General features: G+C 43.5%; 1 protein-coding gene across 3 annotated transcripts in view; it reads left to right on the forward strand.

Annotated features, from left to right (window-relative positions):
• Positions 1–21,967, forward strand: part of cntn1b (contactin 1b) — a 36,445-nt gene that overhangs the window by 27 nt on the left and 14,451 nt on the right. The window contains exons 1-13 of one of the 3 annotated variants that reach the window (XM_090215004.1): positions 1–232; positions 11,520–11,626; positions 12,059–12,094; positions 12,309–12,435; positions 13,603–13,784; positions 14,081–14,176; positions 15,764–15,970; positions 17,572–17,671; positions 17,932–18,116; positions 19,679–19,803; positions 20,690–20,807; positions 21,095–21,245; positions 21,623–21,750. The exon at positions 1–232 is cut by the window's left edge and continues 27 nt beyond it. In XM_090215004.1, the coding sequence (XP_090071130.1) occupies positions 11,572–11,626; positions 12,059–12,094; positions 12,309–12,435; positions 13,603–13,784; positions 14,081–14,176; positions 15,764–15,970; positions 17,572–17,671; positions 17,932–18,116; positions 19,679–19,803; positions 20,690–20,807; positions 21,095–21,245; positions 21,623–21,750 (1,510 nt within the window). In that variant the 5' untranslated portion in view covers positions 1–232; positions 11,520–11,571. Of the gene's footprint in view, positions 477–11,519; positions 11,627–12,058; positions 12,095–12,308; positions 12,436–13,602; positions 13,785–14,080; positions 14,177–15,763; positions 15,971–17,571; positions 17,672–17,931; positions 18,117–19,678; positions 19,804–20,689; positions 20,808–21,094; positions 21,246–21,622; positions 21,751–21,967 lie in introns of all 3 variants that reach the window. The other 2 variants (XM_090215006.1, XM_090215005.1) reach the window with 2 other exon arrangements.

The following is a 21,967-nucleotide window of genomic DNA, read 5'->3' on the forward strand; positions in this document are numbered from 1 at the left end:
CCGCTGCCGGTGCGCAATGCTGGCATCCTCCCTGCATCCTCCTCTTCCAATAGCGATCAGATATGCGCTTCCTCGTCCTTCCTACGACCACCGTCAGTCATATTCTCTCCTCCAATAGAAAAGTTGAGACGCACGCTATGCTCCTCGCGCTTGGTTGTGGGACAATGCGCTTTTGATCCAGGTGTTCATGCTATGCGGATAATTTGAAATACCGTTTCATTCTATTTCACAGGTAAGGCCGAAACGGCATGAGCATAATGCATGTAGAATAGGGTCTGTAGATTTAGTCGGTTTTAGTGGATTGCAATGAGGGATTTTAAGACGGACCAGGACAGGGATAACTCTGCAATGCTTCGGAGTATGCTACCGCAATGCAGAATAGTCAGTTGCCAATGCTGGCCTCGTACTGCAGTTCCATACTCATCATAGTCGAGGGGAGGTGCGTGTGAGGGTAATGTGCAGTCACTTTTTGACCGGTGAACGCGTTTTTTCCCGGATATTTACACATCTGTACTTTGTTACATTTAATAGGCTTCTGAAAAATGAATGTGGGCAAGTTACTCATCTAAGTTGTTTGTGAAAGTAGCGTCTCATTTTGGGAGGGTACCCTGCAGCTCAGCATTGAGGCGAGGCAAGGTGAAATTGAAGGATAATGCGTTACGGGCTCATTGGGCAGGGCTGTCCTGTAACCCGTTATTTGACCAAACTCCTGCAATATGTAATAATCATATATGTAACTGTCCTACAGCGGGCTGGCTTGGGGCATACCTTCATACCTTCATACCTTCTAGGCTGTTCTTCATTGATGTAGCACAGCCTAATTAGAGGGAATGACAGTGAACACACCACTAAACTCTGGCAATATTGGTTGTTGTCAATTCAGTTGCACATAAGCAGATGGGAAAACAATCAGCAAGCTGCCATGCACAATATCATAACCACAGGTATTATAGGATGTTTATAGAATACATTTAATATTATAACCACAGGTATTATAGGATGTTTATAGAATACATTTAATATTATAACCACAGGTATTATAGGATGTTTATAGAATACATTTAATATTATAACCACAGGTATTATAGGGTGTTTATAGAATACATTTAATATTATAACCACAGGTATTATAGGATGTTTATAGCTTTCATTTAACATTATTGGTGTTTGAGAAACAAAAATGTCATTATTGAAGATATTTTATATTAGGGGAAAGGACATTTTGGTGATTACTTTTCATTCACTCCAGGCCTATATATTTCTCTGGATAATTCAGAAGTCAGAATACAAATGTGAAAAGAAATGAAGCAGACATATATGGAGGTCAGTGTTATTACTGTGGTGTTTCTCTGTGTTCAGCCAGGAAAAACAGACACCCACTCAGTCAGTGGGCCAGGCAGGCAGCTTAATACTGGGCTGACCTTAATACGAGTGTCCCGTTGCTCAGATTACAGAATGACAGAGAAAACCAACTCTCAGGACTTGATCAGAGATAGTAGACGAGAGTAGAAGATGCTTCATCATATTCACTATGCCTCTGGATCCACTAGAACAATATCAGTGGTGCTCTGAGGAAGATTTACATTCCATTCTATTCTATTCTATTCCATTACTTTCTGTAGCATTCCATTCTATTCTATTCTATTCTATTACTTTCTGTAGCATTCCATTCCATTCTATTCTATTCTATTACTTTCTGTAGCATTCCATTCCATTCTATTCTATTCTATTCCATTACTTTCTGTAGCATTCCATTCTATTCTATTCTATTCTATTCCATTACTTTCTGTAGCATTCCATTCTATTCTATTGCATTACTTTCTGTAGCATTCCATTCTATTCTATTTTATTCCATTACTTTCTGTAGCATTCCATTCTATTCTATTCTATTCCATTACTTTCTGTAGCATTCCATTCTATTCTATTCTATTGCATTCCAATGTATTCTATTGCATTCTATTCTGTGTGGATTATAGAGGATGGACTTCATGACACATTAGGTTAGGAAGATAATACAGCCTCATAAATTGGACCACTTGCATTTGCAGTGGTACAGTAGTTGTTGATAAGTGAGATTATGCAGCGGTCAAGTGTCAGGGCTGGGTCTGACATGCTGCTAGGATACAGTACAAAAGCTGTTGTCTAAGTCTTTATGAATCACTGAGTCATTCCTAGAGCTCCTGCTAGGCAGCACATGCTAATATTGTTGAGTCAGCCAGCTAGACAGCCAGCCAGCCAGCCAGCCAGCCAGCCAGCCAGCCAGCCAGCCAGCCAGAAGAGAGTGTGATTAGGACAGCAGCAGCAGCAGGGTATCAGATGATAAATGCTGGAAGCTGCTCAGCTGAAGAATCAGGATCAGTTATTCCTCATTTATACTGAAATGCACCCTCCTCTGTTAGTCATGACTCATCACCTATTTCAGCTTCCAGGAATTGTGTATAGATCCTTGCGACATGGGGCCGTGCATTATCATGCTGAAACATGAGGAGATGGTGGCAGATGAATGGCACGGCAATGGGCCTCAGGATCTCGTCACGATATCTCTGTGCATTGAAATCGTCATTGATAAAATGCAATTGTGTTCGTTTTCCGTAGCTTATTCCTGCCAATACCATAACCCACTATGGGGCACTCAGGTCACAATGTTGACATCAGCAAACTGCTCGTCCACACGACGCCATACTGCGGTCTGCGGTTGTGAGGATGGTTGGACGTATTGTCAAATTCTCTAAAATGAAGTTGAAGACAGCTTATGGTAGAGAAATTAACATTCAATTCTCTGGCAACAGTTCTGGTGGACATTCCTGCCGTCAGCATGCCAATACCACTCTCCCTCAAAACTTGATACATTTGTGGCATTGTACTGTGTGACAAAACTGCACATTTTAGAGTGGCCTGTTATAGTCCCCAGCACAAGGTGCACCTGTATAATGATCATGCTGTTTAATCAGCTTCTGGATATGCCACACTTATCAGATGGATGGATTATCTTGGCAAAGGAGAAATGCTCACTAAGAGGGATGTAAACAAATTTGTGCACAAAAATTTAGAGAAATAAGCTTTTTGTGCGTATGGAACATTTCAGGATCTTTTATTTCAACTCATGAAACATGGGATCAACGCTTTACATGTTGTGTTTATATTTTTGTTCAGTGTAAATAGTTCCTCTCTCTCCTCTCTCTGTGCAGAGGGCGGATGCAATCTGTGCAGAAGATCTAGTTGCTGCTGTAGGCCCTCCTTGGTTGGGAACAGAAGCACCCCCCTCTCTCGCCTCTCTCTTAGGTCACAATCTGACTCTGAAGGGCTCTGGGACTGCATAGTGACTTTAGGAGAGACAGGGTTCAGTATAGTAGCTGGACATACAGGGTTCAGTATAGTAGCTGAACAGACAAGGTTCAGTAGAGTAGCTGGACAGACAGGGTTCAGTATAGTAGCTGGACAGACAGGATTCAGTATCGTAGCTGGACAGACAGGGTTCAGTAGAGTAGCTGAACAGACAGGGTTAGGTAGAGTAGCTGGCCATACAGGGTTCAGTTTAGTAGCTGGCCATACAGGGTTCAGTAGAGTAGCTGGACAGACAGGGTTCAGTATATTAGCTGGGACAGACAGGGTTCAGTATAGTAGCTGGGACAGACAGGGTTCAGTAGAGTAGCTGGGACAGACAGGGTTCAGTAGATTAGCTGAACAGACAGGGTTCAGTATATTAGCTGGGACAGACAGGGTTCAGTATAGTAGCTGGGACAGACAGGGTTCAGTAAATTAGCTGAACATACAGGGTTCAGTAGAGTAGCTGGGACAGACAGGGTTCAGTAGAGAAGCTGGGACAGACAGGGTTCAGTATAGTAGCTGAACAGACAGGGTTCCGTATAGTAGCTGGACATACAGGGTTCAGTATAGTAGCTGAACAGACAAGGTTCAGTAGAGTAGCTGGACAGACAGGGTTCAGTATAGTAGCTGGACAGACAGGGTTCAGTATCGTAGCTGGACAGACAGGGTTCAGTAGAGTAGCTGAACAAACAGGGTTAGGTAGAGTAGCTGGCCATACAGGGTTCAGTTTAGTAGCTGGCCATACAGGGTTCAGTAGAGTAGCTGGACAGACAGGGTTCAGTATATTAGCTGGGACAGACAGGGTTCAGTATAGTAGCTGGGACAGACAGGGTTCAGTAGATTAGCTGAACAGACAGGGTTCAGTAGAGTAGCTGGGACAGACAGGGTTCAGTAGATTAGCTGAACAGACAGGGTTCAGTATATTAGCTGGGACAGACAGGGTTCAGTATAGTAGCTGGGACAGACAGGGTTCAGTAGATTAGCTGAACATACAGGGTTCAGTAGAGTAGCTGGGACAGACAGGGTTCAGTAGAGAAGCTGGGACAGACAGGGTTCAGTATAGTAGCTGAACAGACAGGGTTCAGTAGAGTAGCTGGGACCGACAGGGTTCAGTAGAGTAGCTGGAACAGACAGGGTAGGTGGGACAGATAGGGTCCAGTATTTTAGCTGAACAGACAGGGTTCAGTAGAGTAGCTGGGACAGACAGGGTTCAGTAGATTAGCTGAACAGACAGGGTTCAGTATATTAGCTGGGACATACAGGGTTCAGTAGAGTAGCTAGGGCAGACAGGGTTCAGTATTTTAGCTGAAAAGACAGGGTTCAGTATAGTAGCTGAACAGACAGGGTTCAGTATAATAGCTGAACAGACAGGGTTCAGTGTAATAGCTGAACAGACAGGGTTGAGTATAGTAGCTAGGCCAGACAGGGTACAGTATAGTAGCTGAACAGACAGGGTTCAGTATAGTAGCTGAACAGACAGGGTTGAGTATAGTAGCTGGACAGACAGGGTTGAGTATAGTAGCTAGACCAGACTGGGTTCAGTATAGTAGCTGAACAGACAGGATTGAGTATAGTAGCTGAACAGACAGGGTTCAGTATAGTAGCTAACAGACAGGGTTCAGTATAGTAGCTGAACAGACAGGGTTCAGTATAGTAGCTGAACAGACAGGGTTAAGTATAGTAGCTAGGCCAGACAGGGTTCAGTATAGTAGCTAGGCCAGACAGGGTTGAGTATAGTAGCTGAACAAACAGGGTTCAGTATAGTAGCTGAACAGACAGGGTTCAGTATAGTAGCTGAACAGACAGGGTTCAGTATAGTAGCTGAACAGACAGGGTTCAGTATAGTAGCTGAACAGACAGGGTTCAGTATAGTAGCTGAACAGACAGGGTTCAGTAGAGTAGCTGGGACAGACAGGGTTCAGTAGAGAAGCTGGGACAGACAGGGTTCAGTATAGTAGCTGAGACCGACAGGGTTCAGTAGAGTAGCTGGAACAGACAGGGTAGGTGGGACAGATAGGGTCCAGTATTTTAGCTGAACAGACAGGGTTCCGTATAATAGCTGGGACAGACAGGGTTCAGTAGAGTAGCTGGGGCAGACAGGGTTCAGTATTTTAGCTGAAAAGACAGGGTTCAGTATAGTAGCTGAACAGACAGGGTTCAGTATAATAGCTGAACAGACAGGGTTCAGTGTAATAGCTGAACAGACAGGGTTGAGTATAGTAGCTAGGCCAGACAGGGTACAGTATAGTAGCTGAACAGACAGGGTTCAGTATAGTAGCTGAACAGACAGGGTTGAGTATAGTAGCTGGACAGACAGGGTTGAGTATAGTAGCTAGACCAGACTGGGTTCAGTATAGTAGCTGAACAGACAGGGTTGAGTATAGTAGCTGAACAGACAGGGTTCAGTATAGTAGCTAACAGACAGGGTTCAGTACAGTAGCTGAACAGACAGGGTTCAGTATAGTAGCTGAACAGACAGGGTTAAGTATAGTAGCTAGGCCAGACAGGGTTGAGTATAGTAGCTAGGCCAGACAGGGTTGAGTATAGTAGCTGAACAGACAGGGTTCAGTATAGTAGCTGAACAGACAGGGTTCAGTATAGTAGCTGAGACAGACAGGGTTCAGTATAGTAGCTAGGCCAGACTGGGTTCAGTATAGTAACTGGACAGACAGGGTTCAGTATAGTAGCTAGGCCAGACTGGGTTGAGTATAGTAGCTGAACAGACAGGGTTGAGTATAGTAGCTGAACAGACAGGGTTGAGTATAGTAGCTGAACAGACAGGGTTCAGTATAGTTGCTGAACAGACAGGGTTCAGTATAGTAGCTGAACAGACAGGGTTCAGTATAGTAGCTAGGCCAGACAGGGTTCAGTATAGTAGCTAGGCCAAACAGGGTTGAGTATAGTAGCTGAACAGACAAGGTTCAGTATAGTAGCTGAACAGACAGGGTTGAGTATAGTAGCTAGGCCAGATAGGGTTGAGTATAGTAGCTGAACAGACAGGGTTCAGTATAGTAGCTGAACAGACAGGGTTGAGTATAGTAGCTATGCCAGACTGGGTTCAGTAGAGTAGCTGAACAGACAGGGTTGAGTAGAGTAGCTTGGCCAGACAGGGTTGAGTATAGTAGCTTAACAGACAGGGTTCAGTATAGTAGCTGAACAGACAGGGTTGAGTATAGTAGCTAGGCCAGACAGGGTTCAGTATAGTAGCTAGGCCAGACTGGGTTGAGTATAGTAGCTGAACAGACAGGGTTGAGTATAGTAGCTGAACAGACAGGGTTCAGTATAGTAGCTGAACAGACAGGGTTCAGTATAGTAGCTGAACAGACAGGGTTCAGTATAGTAGCTGAACAGACAGGGTTCAGTATAGAAGCTAGGCCAGACAGGGTTCAGTATAGTAGCTAGACCAGACAGGGTTGAGTATAGTAGCTGAACAGACAGGGTTGAGTAGAGTAGCTGAAAAGACAGGGTTGAGTATAGTAGCTAGGCCAGACTGGGTTGAGTATAGTAGCTAGGCCAGGCTAGGTTCAGTAGAGTAGCTGAACAGACAGGGTTGAGTATAGTAGCTAGGCCAGACAGGGTTGAGTATAGTAGCTGAACAGACAGGGTTGAGTATAGTAGCTGAACAGACAGGGTTGAGTATAGTAGCTGAACAGACAGGGTTCAGTATATTAGCTGAACAGACAGGGTTCAGTATAGTAGCTGAACAGACAGGGTTCAGTATAGTAGCTGAAAAGACAGGGTTCAGTATAGTAGCTGAACAGACAGGGTTGAGTATAGTAGCTAGGCCAGACTGGGTTCAGTATAGTAGTTGGCCAGACAGGGTTCAGTATAGTAGCTAGACCAGACAGGGTTGAGTATAGTAGCTGAACAGACAGGGTTGAGTAGAGTAGCTGAAGAGACAGGGTTGAGTATAGTAGCTAGGCCAGACTGGGTTGAGTATAGTAGCTAGGCCAGGCTAGGTTCAGTAGAGTAGCTGAACAGACAGGGTTGAGTATAGTAGCTAGGCCAGTCAGGGTTGAGTATAGTAGCTGAACAGACAGGGTTGAGTATAGTAGCTGAACAGACAGGGTGGCTATTTGATCATAATGTAGGGCCTACCAGAGTGTCCTACAATCAAAAACAATGGTAGCTGAACAGACAGGGTTCAGTATAGTAGCTGAAAAGACAGGGTTCAGTATAGTAGCTGAACAGACAGGGTTGAGTATAGTAGCTAGGCCAGACTGGGTTCAGTAGAGTAGCTGAACAGACAGGGTTGAGTAGAGTAGCTAGGCCAGACAGGGTTGAGTATAGTAGCTGAACAGACAGGGTTCAGTAGAGTAGCTGAACAGACAGGGTTGAGTATAGTAGCTAGGCCAGACAGGGTTCAGTATAGTAGCTAGGCCAGACTGGGTTCAGTATAGTAGCTAGGCCAGACTGGGTTCAGTATAGTAGTTGGACAGACAGGGTTCAGTATATTAGCTAGGCCAGACTGGGTTGAGTATAGTAGCTGAACAGACAGGGTTGAGTATAGTAGCTGAACAGACAGGGTTGAGTATAGTAACTGAACAGACAGGGTTCAGTATAGTAGCTGAACAGACAGGGTTCAGTATAGTAGCTGAACAGACAGGGTTCAGTATAGTAGCTAGGCCAGACAGGATTGAGTATAGTAGCTAGGCCAGACAGGGTTGAGTATAGTAGCTGAACAGACAGGCTTCAGTATAGTAGCTGAACAGACAGGGTTGAGTATAATAGCTATGCCAGACTGGGTTCAGTATAGTAGCTGAACAGACAGGGTTGATTAGAGTAGCTAGGCCAGACAGGGTTGAGTATAGTAGCTGAACAGACAGGGTTGAGTATAGTAGCTAGGCCAGACTGGGTTCAGTAGAGTAGCTGAACAGACAGGGTTGAGTATAGTAGCTAGGCCAGACAGGGTTGAGTATAGTAGCTGAACAGACAGTGTTGAGTATAGTAGCTGAACAGACAGAGTTCAGTATAGTTGCTGAACAGACAGGGTTGAGTATAGTAGCTGAACACACAGTGTTCAGTATAGTAGCTGAACAGACAGGGTTCAGTATAGTAGCTGAACAGACAGGGTTCAGTATAGTAGCTAGGCCAGACAGGGTTGAGTATAGTAGCCAGGCCAGACAGGGTTGAGTATAGTAGCTGAACAGACAGGGTTGAGTAGAGTAGCTGAACAGACAGGGTTGAGTATAGCATCTAGGCCAGACTGGGTTCAGTATAGTAGCTGGACAGACAGGGTTCAGTATAGTAGCTATGCCAGGCTGGGTTCAGTAGAGTAGCTGAATAGACAGGGTTGAGTATAGTAGCTAGGCCAGACAGGGTTGAGTATAGTAGCTGAACAGACAGGGTTCAGTATAGTAGCTGAACAGACAGGGTTCAGTATAGCATCTAGGCCAGACTGGGTTCAGTATAGTAGCTGGACAGACAGGGTTCAGTATAGTAGCTAGGCCAGACTGGGTTGATTATAGTAGCTGAACAGACAGGGTTGAGTATAGTAGCTGAACAGACAGGGTTCAGTATATTAGCTGAACAGACAGGGTTCAGTATAGTAGCTGAACAGACAGGGTTGAGCATAGTAGCTGAACAGACAGGGTTCAGTATAGCATCTAGGCCAGACTGGGTTCAGTATAGTAGCTGGACAGACAGGGTTCAGTATAGTAGCTAGGCCAGACTGGGTTGAGTATAGTAGCTGAACAGACAGGGTTGAGTATATTAGCTGAACAGACAGGGTTCAGTATATTAGCTGAACAGACAGGGTTCAGTATAGTAGCTGAACAGACAGGGTTGAGTATAGTAGCTGAACAGACAGGGTTCAGTATAGTAGCTGAACAGACAGGGTTGAGTATAGTAGCTAGGCCAGACTGGGTTCAGTAGAGTAGCTGAACAGACAGGGTTGAGTAGAGTAGCTAGGCCAGACAGGGTTGAGTATAGTAGCTGAACAGACAGGGTTCAGTAGAGTAGCTGAACAGACAGGGTTGAGTATAGTAGCTAGGCCAGACAGGGTTGAGTATAGTAGCTATGCCAGACTGGGTTGAGTATAGTAGCTGAACAGACAGGGTTGAGTATAGTAGCTATGCCAGACTGGGTTGAGTATAGTAGCTAGGCCAGACTGGGTTGAGTATAGTAGCTGAACAGACAGGGTTGAGTATAGTAGCTGAACAGACAGGGTTGAGTATAGTAGCTGAACAGACAGGGTTCAGTATAGTAGCTGAACAGACAGGGTTGAGTATAGTAGCTGAACAGACAGGGTTGAGTATAGTAGCTATGCCAGACTGGGTTGTGTATAGTAGCTAGGCCAGGCTAGGTTCAGTAGAGTAGCTGAACAGACAGGGTTGAGTATAGTAGCTGAACAGACAGGGTTCAGTATAATAGCTGAACAGACAGGGTTCAGTAGAGTACTTGAACAGACAGGGTTGAGTATAGTAGCTAGGCCAGACTGGGTTCAGTAGAATAGCTGGACAGGCAGGGATGCTGAGGCCAGTACCGTGGAAAGATGGGGGTATCTCTAGGATTCTCTACAGATATAGGGTGTCAGAGGTGTGTTAAAGACACTAAACACGACTACGGTATGCTCTACATCCTGTGTTCAATCAGGAGTGTATTATACATGCAGCATGACTGCACTTTTAGATAATGGTGAGGTGAGGGGCGGAGCTATAGCGTGACTAGCTGCATCCGATTGAGACTGGTGTTGTCCTCTGAGAGAGCTGAGAATACTGCAGACTCAGAGCAGCTCTCTCTCTCTCTCTCTTTCTCTTTCTCTTTCTCTCTCTCGCTCTTTCTCTCTCTCTCTTTCTCTCTCTCTCTTCTCTCTCTCTGTCTCTCTCTCTCTCTCTCTCTCTCTCTCTCTCTCTCACTCTGTGTCTCTCTCACTCTCCCTATCGCTCTATCCTCACTCTCTCTCTCCCTCCCTCCCTCCCTCCCTCCCTCCCTCCCTCTCCTCTCAGTATTCAGAAGGTGTGTCTTGCTGCAGGATGACTCTCATATGCTGCTGCAGAACTGATGTGTGAGCATGTGTGACGCCAGACCGGACCCGTCTGAGCGCTGCAGTGTGTGTGTGTGTGTGTGTGTGTGTGTGTGTGTGTGTGTGTGTGTGTGTGTGTGTGTGTGTGTGTGTGTGTGTGTGTGTGTGTGTGTGTGTGAACGCATATATTAATGGAAAAAGCCTCTCACAGAGAAAAGCCTACATGACTACAGTATATTTGGAGAATATTGCTGACTCATGAGTGTTATAAATAATTTAAACATCCAAAGTGAATTGATATGGAAATTGCACACTGAGGGGTCTATCTAATAGAAACCAGTTTTATTTCTACAGCTAAAAGCTGAATTGTGTATACACCAGGATATTCAACAATAAAACAAACCAAATGAATACATGAATTCAGATCTGTGGCTGCTGCCACACTGAGGGTACTGTCAAACTGCTAAGGATAGTGGGCATGACTGTAATAATAGAATCCATAGATCTGTGTGTGTGACTTGGTGGTTGTTGTGGATATGAGGAAACAAAATCAGAAATGATGAGCACAAGATCAAGCCATCATGTTATCTGAGTGGCTTTTTAATAGTATTAGAGACAACTCAGGCTCAGGGTTATTTCATTCAGCAAAGAAGATAAACAATAATTGTATTTCCTCTCTAGCTGATGTCATTTCTCTCCTCTAGCTGATGTCATTTCTCTCCTCTAGCTGATGTCATTTCTCTCCTCTAGCTGATGTCATTTCTCTCCTCTAGCTGATGTCATTTCTCTCCTCTAGCTGATGTCATTTCTCTCCTCTAGCTGATGTCATTTCTCTCTCTCCTCTCTAGCTGATGTAATTTCTCTCCTCTGGCTGATGTCATTTCTCTCTCTCCTCTCTAGCTGATGTCATTTCTCTCCTCTAGCTGATGTAATTTCTCTCCTCTAGCTGATGTCATTTCTCTCCTCTAGCTGATGTCATTTATCTCCTCTCTAGCTGATGTCATTTCTCTCCTCTCTAGCTGATGTCATTTCTCTCCTCTCTAGCTGATGTCATTTCTCTCCTCTCTAGCTGATGTCATTTATCTCCTCTCTAGCTGATGTCATTTCTCTCCTCTCTAGCTGATGCCATTTATCTCCTCTCTAGCTGATGCCATTTCTCTCCTCTCTATCTGATGTCATTTCCTCTCTCTCCTCTCTAGCTGATGTGATTTCTCTCTCTCCTCTCTAGCTCATGTCCGTTACAGACCTCCGTCGGTCTGTGTGTCAGTCAGTAGACAGTCATGGCTGTCACAGCCCTGGTCCTGCTAGTTCTCTCCTCCTCACTGTCACACACTGGTGAGTAGCTCTCAACAGACTGCTTCTGTCTTCTATACATGTCTTAGAATGAACTAGATTAGACATTATCTCAGAAGGACTACTGTTTTTACTAGGTCCATGTGGCTCTGTTCCACCTCATGTGTGGCTGGAACGTTCTGGTACAGTTTAAGCCATGTTGCTCTGTTCCACCTCGTGTGTGGTTGGAACGTTCTGATACAGTTTAATCCATGTTGCTCTGTTCCACCTCATGTGTGGTTGGAACATTGTGATACAGTTTAATCCATGTTGCTCTGTTCCACCTCATGTGTGGTTGGAACGTTCTGGTACAGTTTAAGCCATGTTGCTCTGTTCCACCTCATGTATGGTTGGAACGTTCTGGTACAGTTTAAGCCATGTTCTAGCCATGAGAAACTCAACAAAGTGTCCTTATCTTCTCCCGTCATTTTGCAGAGGCCGTCTTGTTTGGTGAGCCCAGGATCTTTGGAGGTAAAAGTGGAGTCTGGTTTTGATTCTCCTGACCGTTTACTCTGTAAAAGCTTGTAATGCACTGCCATACAGCATTAACTCCTACACGCTGAATCACAGTAAAATGAGTCTGGCTTTATGTGTGTTTATCGACCATTCGCAGTCATTAAAGTTATATTGACATAATGTTCCTGTAACGTTGTTGTAACATCACTGTGATGTTGTGCCCTGTCAGATGACGCTACTGGCTACGGTCCAATATTTGAAGAGGAGCCTCTGGATATCGTCTACACAAAGGAGTCCCCTGACAGACTTATCTCCATGAACTGTAGAGCACGGGCCAACCCTGCACCCACATACAGGTAACCCCACACACACCCACATTAACCCTGCACCCACATACAGGTAACCCCCCACACACCCACATCAACCCTGTACCCACATACCAGTAACCCCACACACACCCACATCAACCCTGCACCCACATACCGGTAACCCCACACACACCCACGCCAACCCTGCACCCACATACAGGTAACCCCACACACACCCACATCGACCCTGCACCCACATACAGATAACCCCACACACACCCACACCAACCCTGTACCCACATACAGGTAACCCCCCACACACCCACACCAACCCTGTACCCACATACAGGTAACCCCACACACACCCACATCGACCCTGCACCCACATACCGGTAACCCCACACACACCCACACCAACCCTACACACACATACAGGTAACCCCACACACACCCACATCGACCCTGCACCCACATACAGATAACCCCACACACACCCACACCAACCCTGTACCCACATACAGGTAACCCCACACACACCCACACCAACCCTGTACCCACATACAGGTAACCCCACACACACCCACACCAACCCTGTACCCACATACAGGTAACCCCACACACACCCACACCAACCCTGTACCCACATACAGGTAACCCCACACACACCCACACCAACCCTGCACCCACATACAGGTAACCCCATACACACCCACACCAACCCTGCACCCACATACAGGTAACCCCACACACACCCACACCAACCCTGTACCCACATACAGGTAACCCCATACACACCCACACCAACCCTGTACCCACATATTGGTAACCCCACACACACACGCACGCCTGAACGCATGCACGCACACACACACACCCAAATCAACACTGCACCCACATATTGGTAACCCCACACACACACGCACGCCTGAACGCATGCACGCACACACACACACCCAAATCAACCCGTACAATACATCAAGGTAACACACATTACATCACATATCATCGGAAAACCAAAGGTAACAGAAATGTAAAGAACATTTTAAGATCTACTGCCATGTAGTCACAGACATTCACAAGGTGTTTTGAAGGACTTTGATTGGTTCTAGAGTCATACAACTTTCAGAGGACATGGAGAGGAATGATTCATTCCAATTTATTAAAAAAACAAAAACAAATTATGGGTAAAAAGGGAGATCCACATTTCCCCCCCAGATGGAGGCGTGATAACTGGGAGATCAAGCTGATGGAGCTGCCCAATGAACACTACAGTCTGGTGGGAGGGAACCTCATCATAAACAACCCTGAAGAGAAGAAACATGCAGGGACCTACGTCTGTGTCGCCAAGAACGTGTACGGCACCGTCATCAGCAAGGAGGCCAAGGTCAAGTTTGGATGTGAGTATTGTCGCGAGCCATGACTGAATTTCATGTTGAGAGAGACTAGTACTGGATGTGAGTGAAACTGGTTGACTCTGGTCAACAGGTTCTATTTCTCTCTCACAGTAGATTCACATCCCCACGGTTTCTGAAACAGAATTGACTAACAAACACAGGAAGTATCATGTCGTGTGTGTAGTCTCTAAGTCATTGCTTCTGTCTGTGGTATACAGCTGTGTTGTCTGTGGACACCTGGAATCATAACTATATGCTAGAGTTAAACTGACCACTGTGTTATCTTTCTCAATCTCCAGACCTGGAGGAGTTCCCAGATGAAGAGAGAGACCCTGTGACTGTGAAGGAGGGCCAGGGGGCCGTGCTGCTCTGTGCTCCTCCCAAGCGATGGCCAAGTGAGTACCTCAGACATACTGGAATACACATGATGGCCAAGTTAGTACCTCAGACTTACTAGAATACACATGATGGCCAAGTTAGTACCTCAGACATACTAGAATACACATGATGGCCAAGTTAGTACCTCAGACATACTAGAATACACATGATGGCCAAGTTAGTACCTCAGACATACTAGAATACACATGATGGCCAAGTTAGTACCTGGGGCATACTAGAATACACATGATGGCCAAGTTAGTACCTCAGACTTACTAGAATACATATGATGGCCAAGTTAGTACCTCAGACATACTAGAATACACATGATGGCCAAGTTAGTACCTCAGACATACTAGAATACACATGATGGCCAAGTTAGTGCCTCAGACTTACTAGAATACACATGATGACCAAGTTAGTACCTGAGACATACTGGAATACACATGATGGCCAAGTTAGTACCTCAGACATACTAGAATACACATGATGGCCAAGTTAGTACCTCAGACATACTAGAATACACATGATGGCCAAGTTAGTACCTCAGACATACTAGAATACACATGATGGCCAAGTTAGTACCTCAGACATACTAGAATACACATGATGGCCAAGTTAGTACCTCAGACATACTAGAATACACATGATGGCCAAGTTAGTACCTCAGACATACTAGAATACACATGATGGCCAAGTTAGTACCTCAGACATACTAGAATACACATGATGGCCAAGTTAGTACCTCAGACATACTAGAATACACATGATGTCCAAGTTAGTACCTCAGACTTACTAGAATACACATGATGGCCAAGTTAGTACCTTTAGACATACTAGAATACACATGATGGCCAAGTTAGTGCCTCAGACTTACTAGAATACACATGATGACCAAGTTAGTACCTGAGACATACTGGAATACACATGATCACTCAAACTAACAGTCATACTTGTCGTTTCCTACTAGCTCTAACTCTGCTGATAGCTACTTTATTGAAGAAAAATGTACTTACTATGACTGTAATATGTAGTTGACCCACCAAGCTATCTTAAAGGCCCAGTGCATTCAAAAACATGATTTCCTGTGTCTTATACATATTTCCAGACTATGAGGTTGGAATAATACTGTGAAATGTTCTGCCAATCACAGCAAATGTTCCGTTTTCACCTCCCCACTCAGACCACTCACAGACAGTCATAGAAAAAACATTGCTTGAGAAATTGCTCTTTGCTAAAAAAAAACATTTTAATTGAAAGCAATCACATTAACGTACTTAATTGTTATCCAGAATTGATTTGATAGTGAAATAAAAATGGCTACATTGGACCTTTAAGATCAATGCACTATCTTCAAGTGGCTCTGGGTAATAGCGTCTGTTAAAGGACTCACATGTAAACATAAACATTCTGACTTGTAATCTATTCAGTACCGAGTCATAGAGCTTCATGAAGAAAGAGCTGTTCAGAACGCCGTGGTTCACAGTACCTCAGAGTTACACAGTACACAAACTAAACCCCCGTAGAGACTCAGAGGTGATTCAGGGGAAACCGACCACCACATTCTTACTAGTTGTGTTTTTTGTTCTTCCTCTGTATCCCAGCTGAGGTGACGTTCCGTTGGATATACAACGAGTTTCCGGTCTTCCTCCACCCGGATAAGCGTCGCTTCGTCTCTCAGAGCACCGGGAATCTGTACATCTCCAAGGTGGAGGCGTCAGACGCAGGGAACTACTCCTGCTATGTGTTCAACCCACAGATTGGCAAGGGAGTCTACTCCAAGTTTATCCCTCTCATATCTACAGAAGAGAGTGAGTAGCCTGTAGCTGTGATACCTATATAGTACACTAGTTTATAGCTGTGTTACCTATAGTATATAGTACACTAGTTTATAGCTGTGTTACCTACAGTATATAGTACACTAGTATATAGCTGTGCTATCTATATAGTACACTAGTTTATAGCTGTGTTACCTACAGTATATAGTACACAAGTTTATAGCTGTGTTATCTATATAGTACACTAGTTTATAGCTGTGTTACCTATATAGTACACTAGTTTATAGCTGTGTTATCTATATAGTACACTAGTTTATAGCTGTGTTACCTATACAGTACACTAGTTTATAGCTGTGTTACCTACAGTATATAGTACACAAGTTTATAGCTGTGTTATCTATATAGTACACTAGTTTATAGCTGTGTTATCTATATAGTACACTCGTTTATAGCTGTGTTATCTATATAGTACACTAGTTTATAGCTGTGTTATCTATATAGTACACTCGTTTATAGCTGTGTTACCTATATAGTACACAAGTTTATAGCTGTGTTATCTATATAGTACACTAGTTTATAGCTGTGTTACCTAGAGTATATAGTACACTAGTTTATAGCTGTGTTATCTATATAGTACACTAGTTTATAGCTGTGTTATATATATAGTACACTAGTTTATAGCTGTGTTACCTACAGTATATAGTACACTAGTTTATAGCTGTGTTATCTATATAGTACACTAGTTTATAGCTGTGTTACCTACAGTATATAGTACACTAGTTTATAGCTGTGTTATCTATATAGTACACTAGTTTATAGCTGTGTTACCTACAGTATATAGTACACTAGTTTATAGCTGTGTTACCTATATAGTACACTAGTTTATAGCTGTGTTACCTACAGTATATAGTACACTAGTTTATAGCTGTGTTACCTACAGTATATAGTACACTAGTTTATAGCTGTGTTACCTATATAGTACACTAGTTTATAGCTGTGTTACCTACAGTATATAGTACACTAGTTTATAGCTGTGTTACCTATATAGTACACAAGTTTATAGCTGTGTTATCTATATAGTACACTAGTTTATAGCTGTGTTACCTACAGTATATAGTACACTAGTTTATAGCTGTGTTATCTATATAGTACACTAGTTTATAGCTGTGTTATCTATATAGTACACTAGTTTATAGCTGTGTTACCTACAGTATATAGTACACTAGTTTATAGCTGTGTTACCTACAGTATATAGTACACTAGTTTATAGCTGTGTTACCAACAGTATATAGTACACTAGTTTATAGCTGTGTTATCTATATAGTACACTACTTTTGACCATTGTCTTTGCTTTGTCTTCAGCTCCGGGTAGATGTTACGCCTAGGCTCAGATCTAGGATCAGCTTAAACCCTCCCCAAAATCTAAGATGTTTCTTTAGATGTAAAGACACAAAACTGACCTTAGATCAGTGTCTAGGTAGAGGTGCATCCTAGCCACAGATCTGGGATCATGTTACACTCTGCGAAATGTCTCCCTTAACATTAGGCTGGGAAAAAAACACAAAAACTGACCATACATCAATGTCTTTTGGGCAACTCCATCGTGTTGACCTATGACCCTTTCATCCCCACAGCCCCAGAGAAGAGATACAAGGCCGACCTCGTAGTGAAGTTCCCTGACACCACAGCTATGCTCAACTACAACGTCACACTGGAGTGCTTCGCTCTGGGAAAGTGAGTCAGGATATGGAAATGACAGATATTTAGCTACTGATGAAACAAACACAGAGACTTTGGGGACTTTTGTTCACTTGTCTCACTGTAACTAGAGAAGATGACATCCATTTGCTTACACATATGTTGTGAAACAGTTATGTATGCCTTATAAAGGGCTTATGGAGGATTCATTAAGCCTTCATAAGACACGAGGCCTGCCATTTGAGACATAACCGTGCTCAGTTAGTTCCTTCTTCTCTTGTTGTCTCTGCGTCCAGTCCGGCCCCTCATATCGTCTGGAGGAAGATAGGTGCTACCGACCTGCCTGCCAGCGCTCAGGTCAGCATGTCTGGAGCGCTGCTCCACCTCTACAACGTCCAGTATGAAGACTCAGCAGGGTACGAGTGTGAGGCCATCAACCAGAAATGGCAGGACTGGCATCAGGCGTGGCTCTATGTAGAGGGTAAGATACCAGACTCCATCTCTACAGTGTTACAATAAGAGAAGAGGGTAAGATACCAGACTCCATCTCTACAGTGTTACAATAAGAGAAGAGGGTAAGATACCAGACTCCATCTCTACAGTGTTACAATAAGAGAAGAGGGTAAGATACCAGACTCCATCTCTACAGTGTTACAATAAGAGAAGAGGGTAAGATACCAGACTCCATCTCTACAGTGTTACAATAAGAGAAGAGGGTAAGATACCAAACTCCATCTCTACAGTGTTACAATAAGAGAAGAGGGTAAGATACCAGACTCCATCTCTACAGTGTTACAATAAGAGAAGAGGGTAAGATACCAGACTCCATCTCTACAGTGTTACAATAAGAGAAGAGGGTAAGATACCAGACTCCATCTCTACAGTGTTACAATAAGAGAAGAGGGTAAGATACCAAACTCCATCTCTACAGTGTTACAATAAGAGAAGAGGGTAAGATACCAAACTCCATCTCTACAGTGTTACAATAAGAGAAGAGGGTAAGATACCCAACTCCATCTCTACAGTGTTACAATAAGAGAAGAGGGTAAGATACCAGACTCCATCTCTACAGTGTTACAATAAGAGAAGAGGGTAAGATACCGAACTCCATCTCTACAGTGTTACAATAAGAGAAGAGGGTAAGATACCAAACTCCATCTCTACAGTGTTACAATAAGAGAAGAGGGTAAGATACCAAACTCCATCTCTACAGTGTTACAATAAGAGAAGAGGGTAAGATACCAGACTCCATCTCTACAGTGTTACAATAAGAGAAGAGGGTAAGATACCAGACTCCATCTCTACAGTGTTACAATAAGAGAAGAGGGTAAGATACCAGACTCCATCTCTACAGTGTTACAATAAGAGAAGAGGGTAAGATACCGAACTCCATCTCTACAGTGTTACAATAAGAGAAGAGGGTAAGATACCGAACTCCATCTCTACAGTGTTACAATAAGAGAAGAGGGTAAGATACCAAACTCCATCTCTACAGTGTTACAATAAGAGAAGAGGGTAAGATACCAGACTCCATCTCTATAGTGTTACAATAAGAGAAGAGGGTAAGATACCAGACTCCTTCTCTACAGTGTTACAATAAGAGAAGAGGGTAAGATACCAGACTCCATCTCTACAGTGTTACAATAAGAGAAGAGGGTAAGATACCAGACTCCATCTCTACAGTGTTACAATAAGAGAAGAGGGTAAGATACCAGACTCCTTCTCTACAGTGTTACAATAAGAGAAGAGGGTAAGATACCAGACTCCATCTCTACAGTGTTACAATAAGAGAAGAGGGTAAGATACCAGACTCCATCTCTACAGTGTTACAATAAGAGAAGAGGGTAAGATACCAGACTCCATCTCTACAGTGTTACAATAACAGATCTGATATACGGTACGTAGCACTTACTTCTAACACTTTACATTACAATGTTAGTACCACTAACACTAATATCTGATTTACTGTAAACCAAAACATATACACGGTTTCATTGTAGTGTGTATGTGTTTCAACATGTTAAATTGTGTTTTGATTGACAGCTGCTCCTGAGTGGGCTGTGACCATCAACAACACCCAGAAGGACGTAGGGTCAGAACACACCATGTCCTGTGTAGCCAATGGGAAGCCTGGCCCATACATTCGATGGCTCAAGGATGGATACTCGGTAAAGATGCCGGTCCTCCCCCTGCTGGCTGTCATGCTTTAAACGGCAACTTCACCGTCAAAATCAAAATTGGACAGATGATCACAAACTCCTTAAAGGGATACATGTTTCTACTTCCCCAGAGTCAGATGAACTTGAGGATACCATTTGTATGTCTCTGTGTCCAGTATGAAGGAAGTTAGAGGTAGTTTTGAGGGCCAATGCTAACTAGCATTAGCGCAATGATTGAATGTCTATGGGTCTTTGCTAGCATGCTTTGGATCACCTACCACATCTGTTGTGTAGATCCACTGTATAAGGATAGTGAAATAAGCTGGGCTTGATCTCAATTCAATAGGAAAGATGGGCACCATCTTATCTAGTACTAATTCAATAGGAAAGATGGGCACCATCTTATCTAGTACTAATTCAATAGGAAAGATGGGCACCATCTTATCTAGTACTAATTCAATAGGAAAGATGGGCACCATCTTATCTAGTACTAATTCAATAGGAAAGATGGGCACCGTCTTATCTAGTACTAATTCAATAGGAAAGATTGGCACCATCTTATCTAGTACTAATTCAATAGGAAAGATGGGCACCATCTTATCTAGTACTAATTCAATAGGAAAGATGGGCACCATCTTATCTAGTACTAATTCAATAGGAAAGATTGGCACCATCTTATCTAGTACTAATTCAATAGGAAAGATGGGCACCATCTTATCTAGTACTAATTCAATAGGAAAGATGGGCACCGTCTTATCTAGTACTAATTCAATAGGAAAGATTGGCACCATCTTATCTAGTACTAATTCAATAGGAAAGATGGGCACCATCTTATCTAGTACTAATTCAATAGGAAAGATGGGCACCATCTTATCTAGTACTAATTTTTTCCCAGTATGGTAAAGGTGAGCTGAAGTTCTCCAGTCTGACATTTGAGGACTCTGGGATGTACCAGTGTATCGCTGAGAACTACTGGGGTATCATCTACGCCAGCGCTGAGCTACGTGTCATTGGTGAGTGTATAAAACAAACTGATTGGTTAGTCTGTAACAGAAACTACATGTGATTGGTTAGTCTGTGCCCTGAACTGCGCCTCATTGGTTCAACGAGCACACCCCCACCGTGTTTCTAGTTTAGATTCTGGGAATATAAAAAACGACATAGTCATCAACTATAGCAACAACAAGGTTGTCAGTTATACACACAGTCATCAACTATAGCAACAACAAAGTTGTCAGTTATACACACAGTCCTCATTGATAGATAATTACATCCAACCACTTCCCTACCCCCATCCCAGCTTGTGCCCCGACGTTTGAGTTGAACCCAGTGAAGAAGTATCTTCTAGGAGCTAACAACGGCCGTGTGGTCATAGAGTGTAAGCCCAGAGCTGCCCCCAGACCCAGGTTCACCTGGACCAAGGGAAAAGAAGTGCTCTTCAACAACTCACGGTAAATAAGGAGTTCTTTGTGGGAATTTTATTTCAACGTAAAGGCATTACAAATACAAACGTTTGGTTGGTTGGTTGGTTGGTTGATTGATTGATTGATTGATTAATTGGTTGTAGGTTGATTGATTGGTTTATTGATTGATTGGCTGGCTGGTTGATTCATTGGTTGGTTTATTGATTGATTGGTTGGCTAGTTGATTGGTTGGCTGGCTGGTTGATTTATTGATTGGTTGGTTTGTTGTTTGGTTGGTCGGTTGGTTGATTTATTGACATCTGAGTTTGTTATTCATCAGAGAAACTGTAGGAGAATCTGGTCAAACATTTGAAAGAAATCCAATACTGTATCGTGGTGAATGCCGTGTTTCCTTCCCTCCATAGTATCTCCATCATGTTCGATGGGAGTCTGGAGATCCTGAATGCCACCAGGAATGATGAGGGGGTGTACACCTGCTTAGCTGAGAATGACAGAGGGAAGGCCAACAGCACAGGGACTCTGACCATCACAGGTATCACTCTCCATCCAGCTTTACACAGCTGTCTAAAATGTGCCCTGATATTGATCTACCTTGAATGTTCATGTGTTATTGGGGACGTTGGGGACAGTCAACCATCTGCTGTCTCATTATTTGATCCCATTCTGATTCTGTACTGACACGAGTACTGTTCTTTAAAGCTGGGTCTGTGTACAGCCAGCATAATGTTGCACAGTGTGAGTCAACAGTC

Source organism: Oncorhynchus mykiss, chromosome 21 (assembly GCF_057628025.1).
Source record: "Oncorhynchus mykiss isolate SJ-2025 chromosome 21, ASM5762802v1, whole genome shotgun sequence".
NCBI classification, from domain to species: Eukaryota; Metazoa; Chordata; class Actinopteri; order Salmoniformes; family Salmonidae; genus Oncorhynchus; species Oncorhynchus mykiss.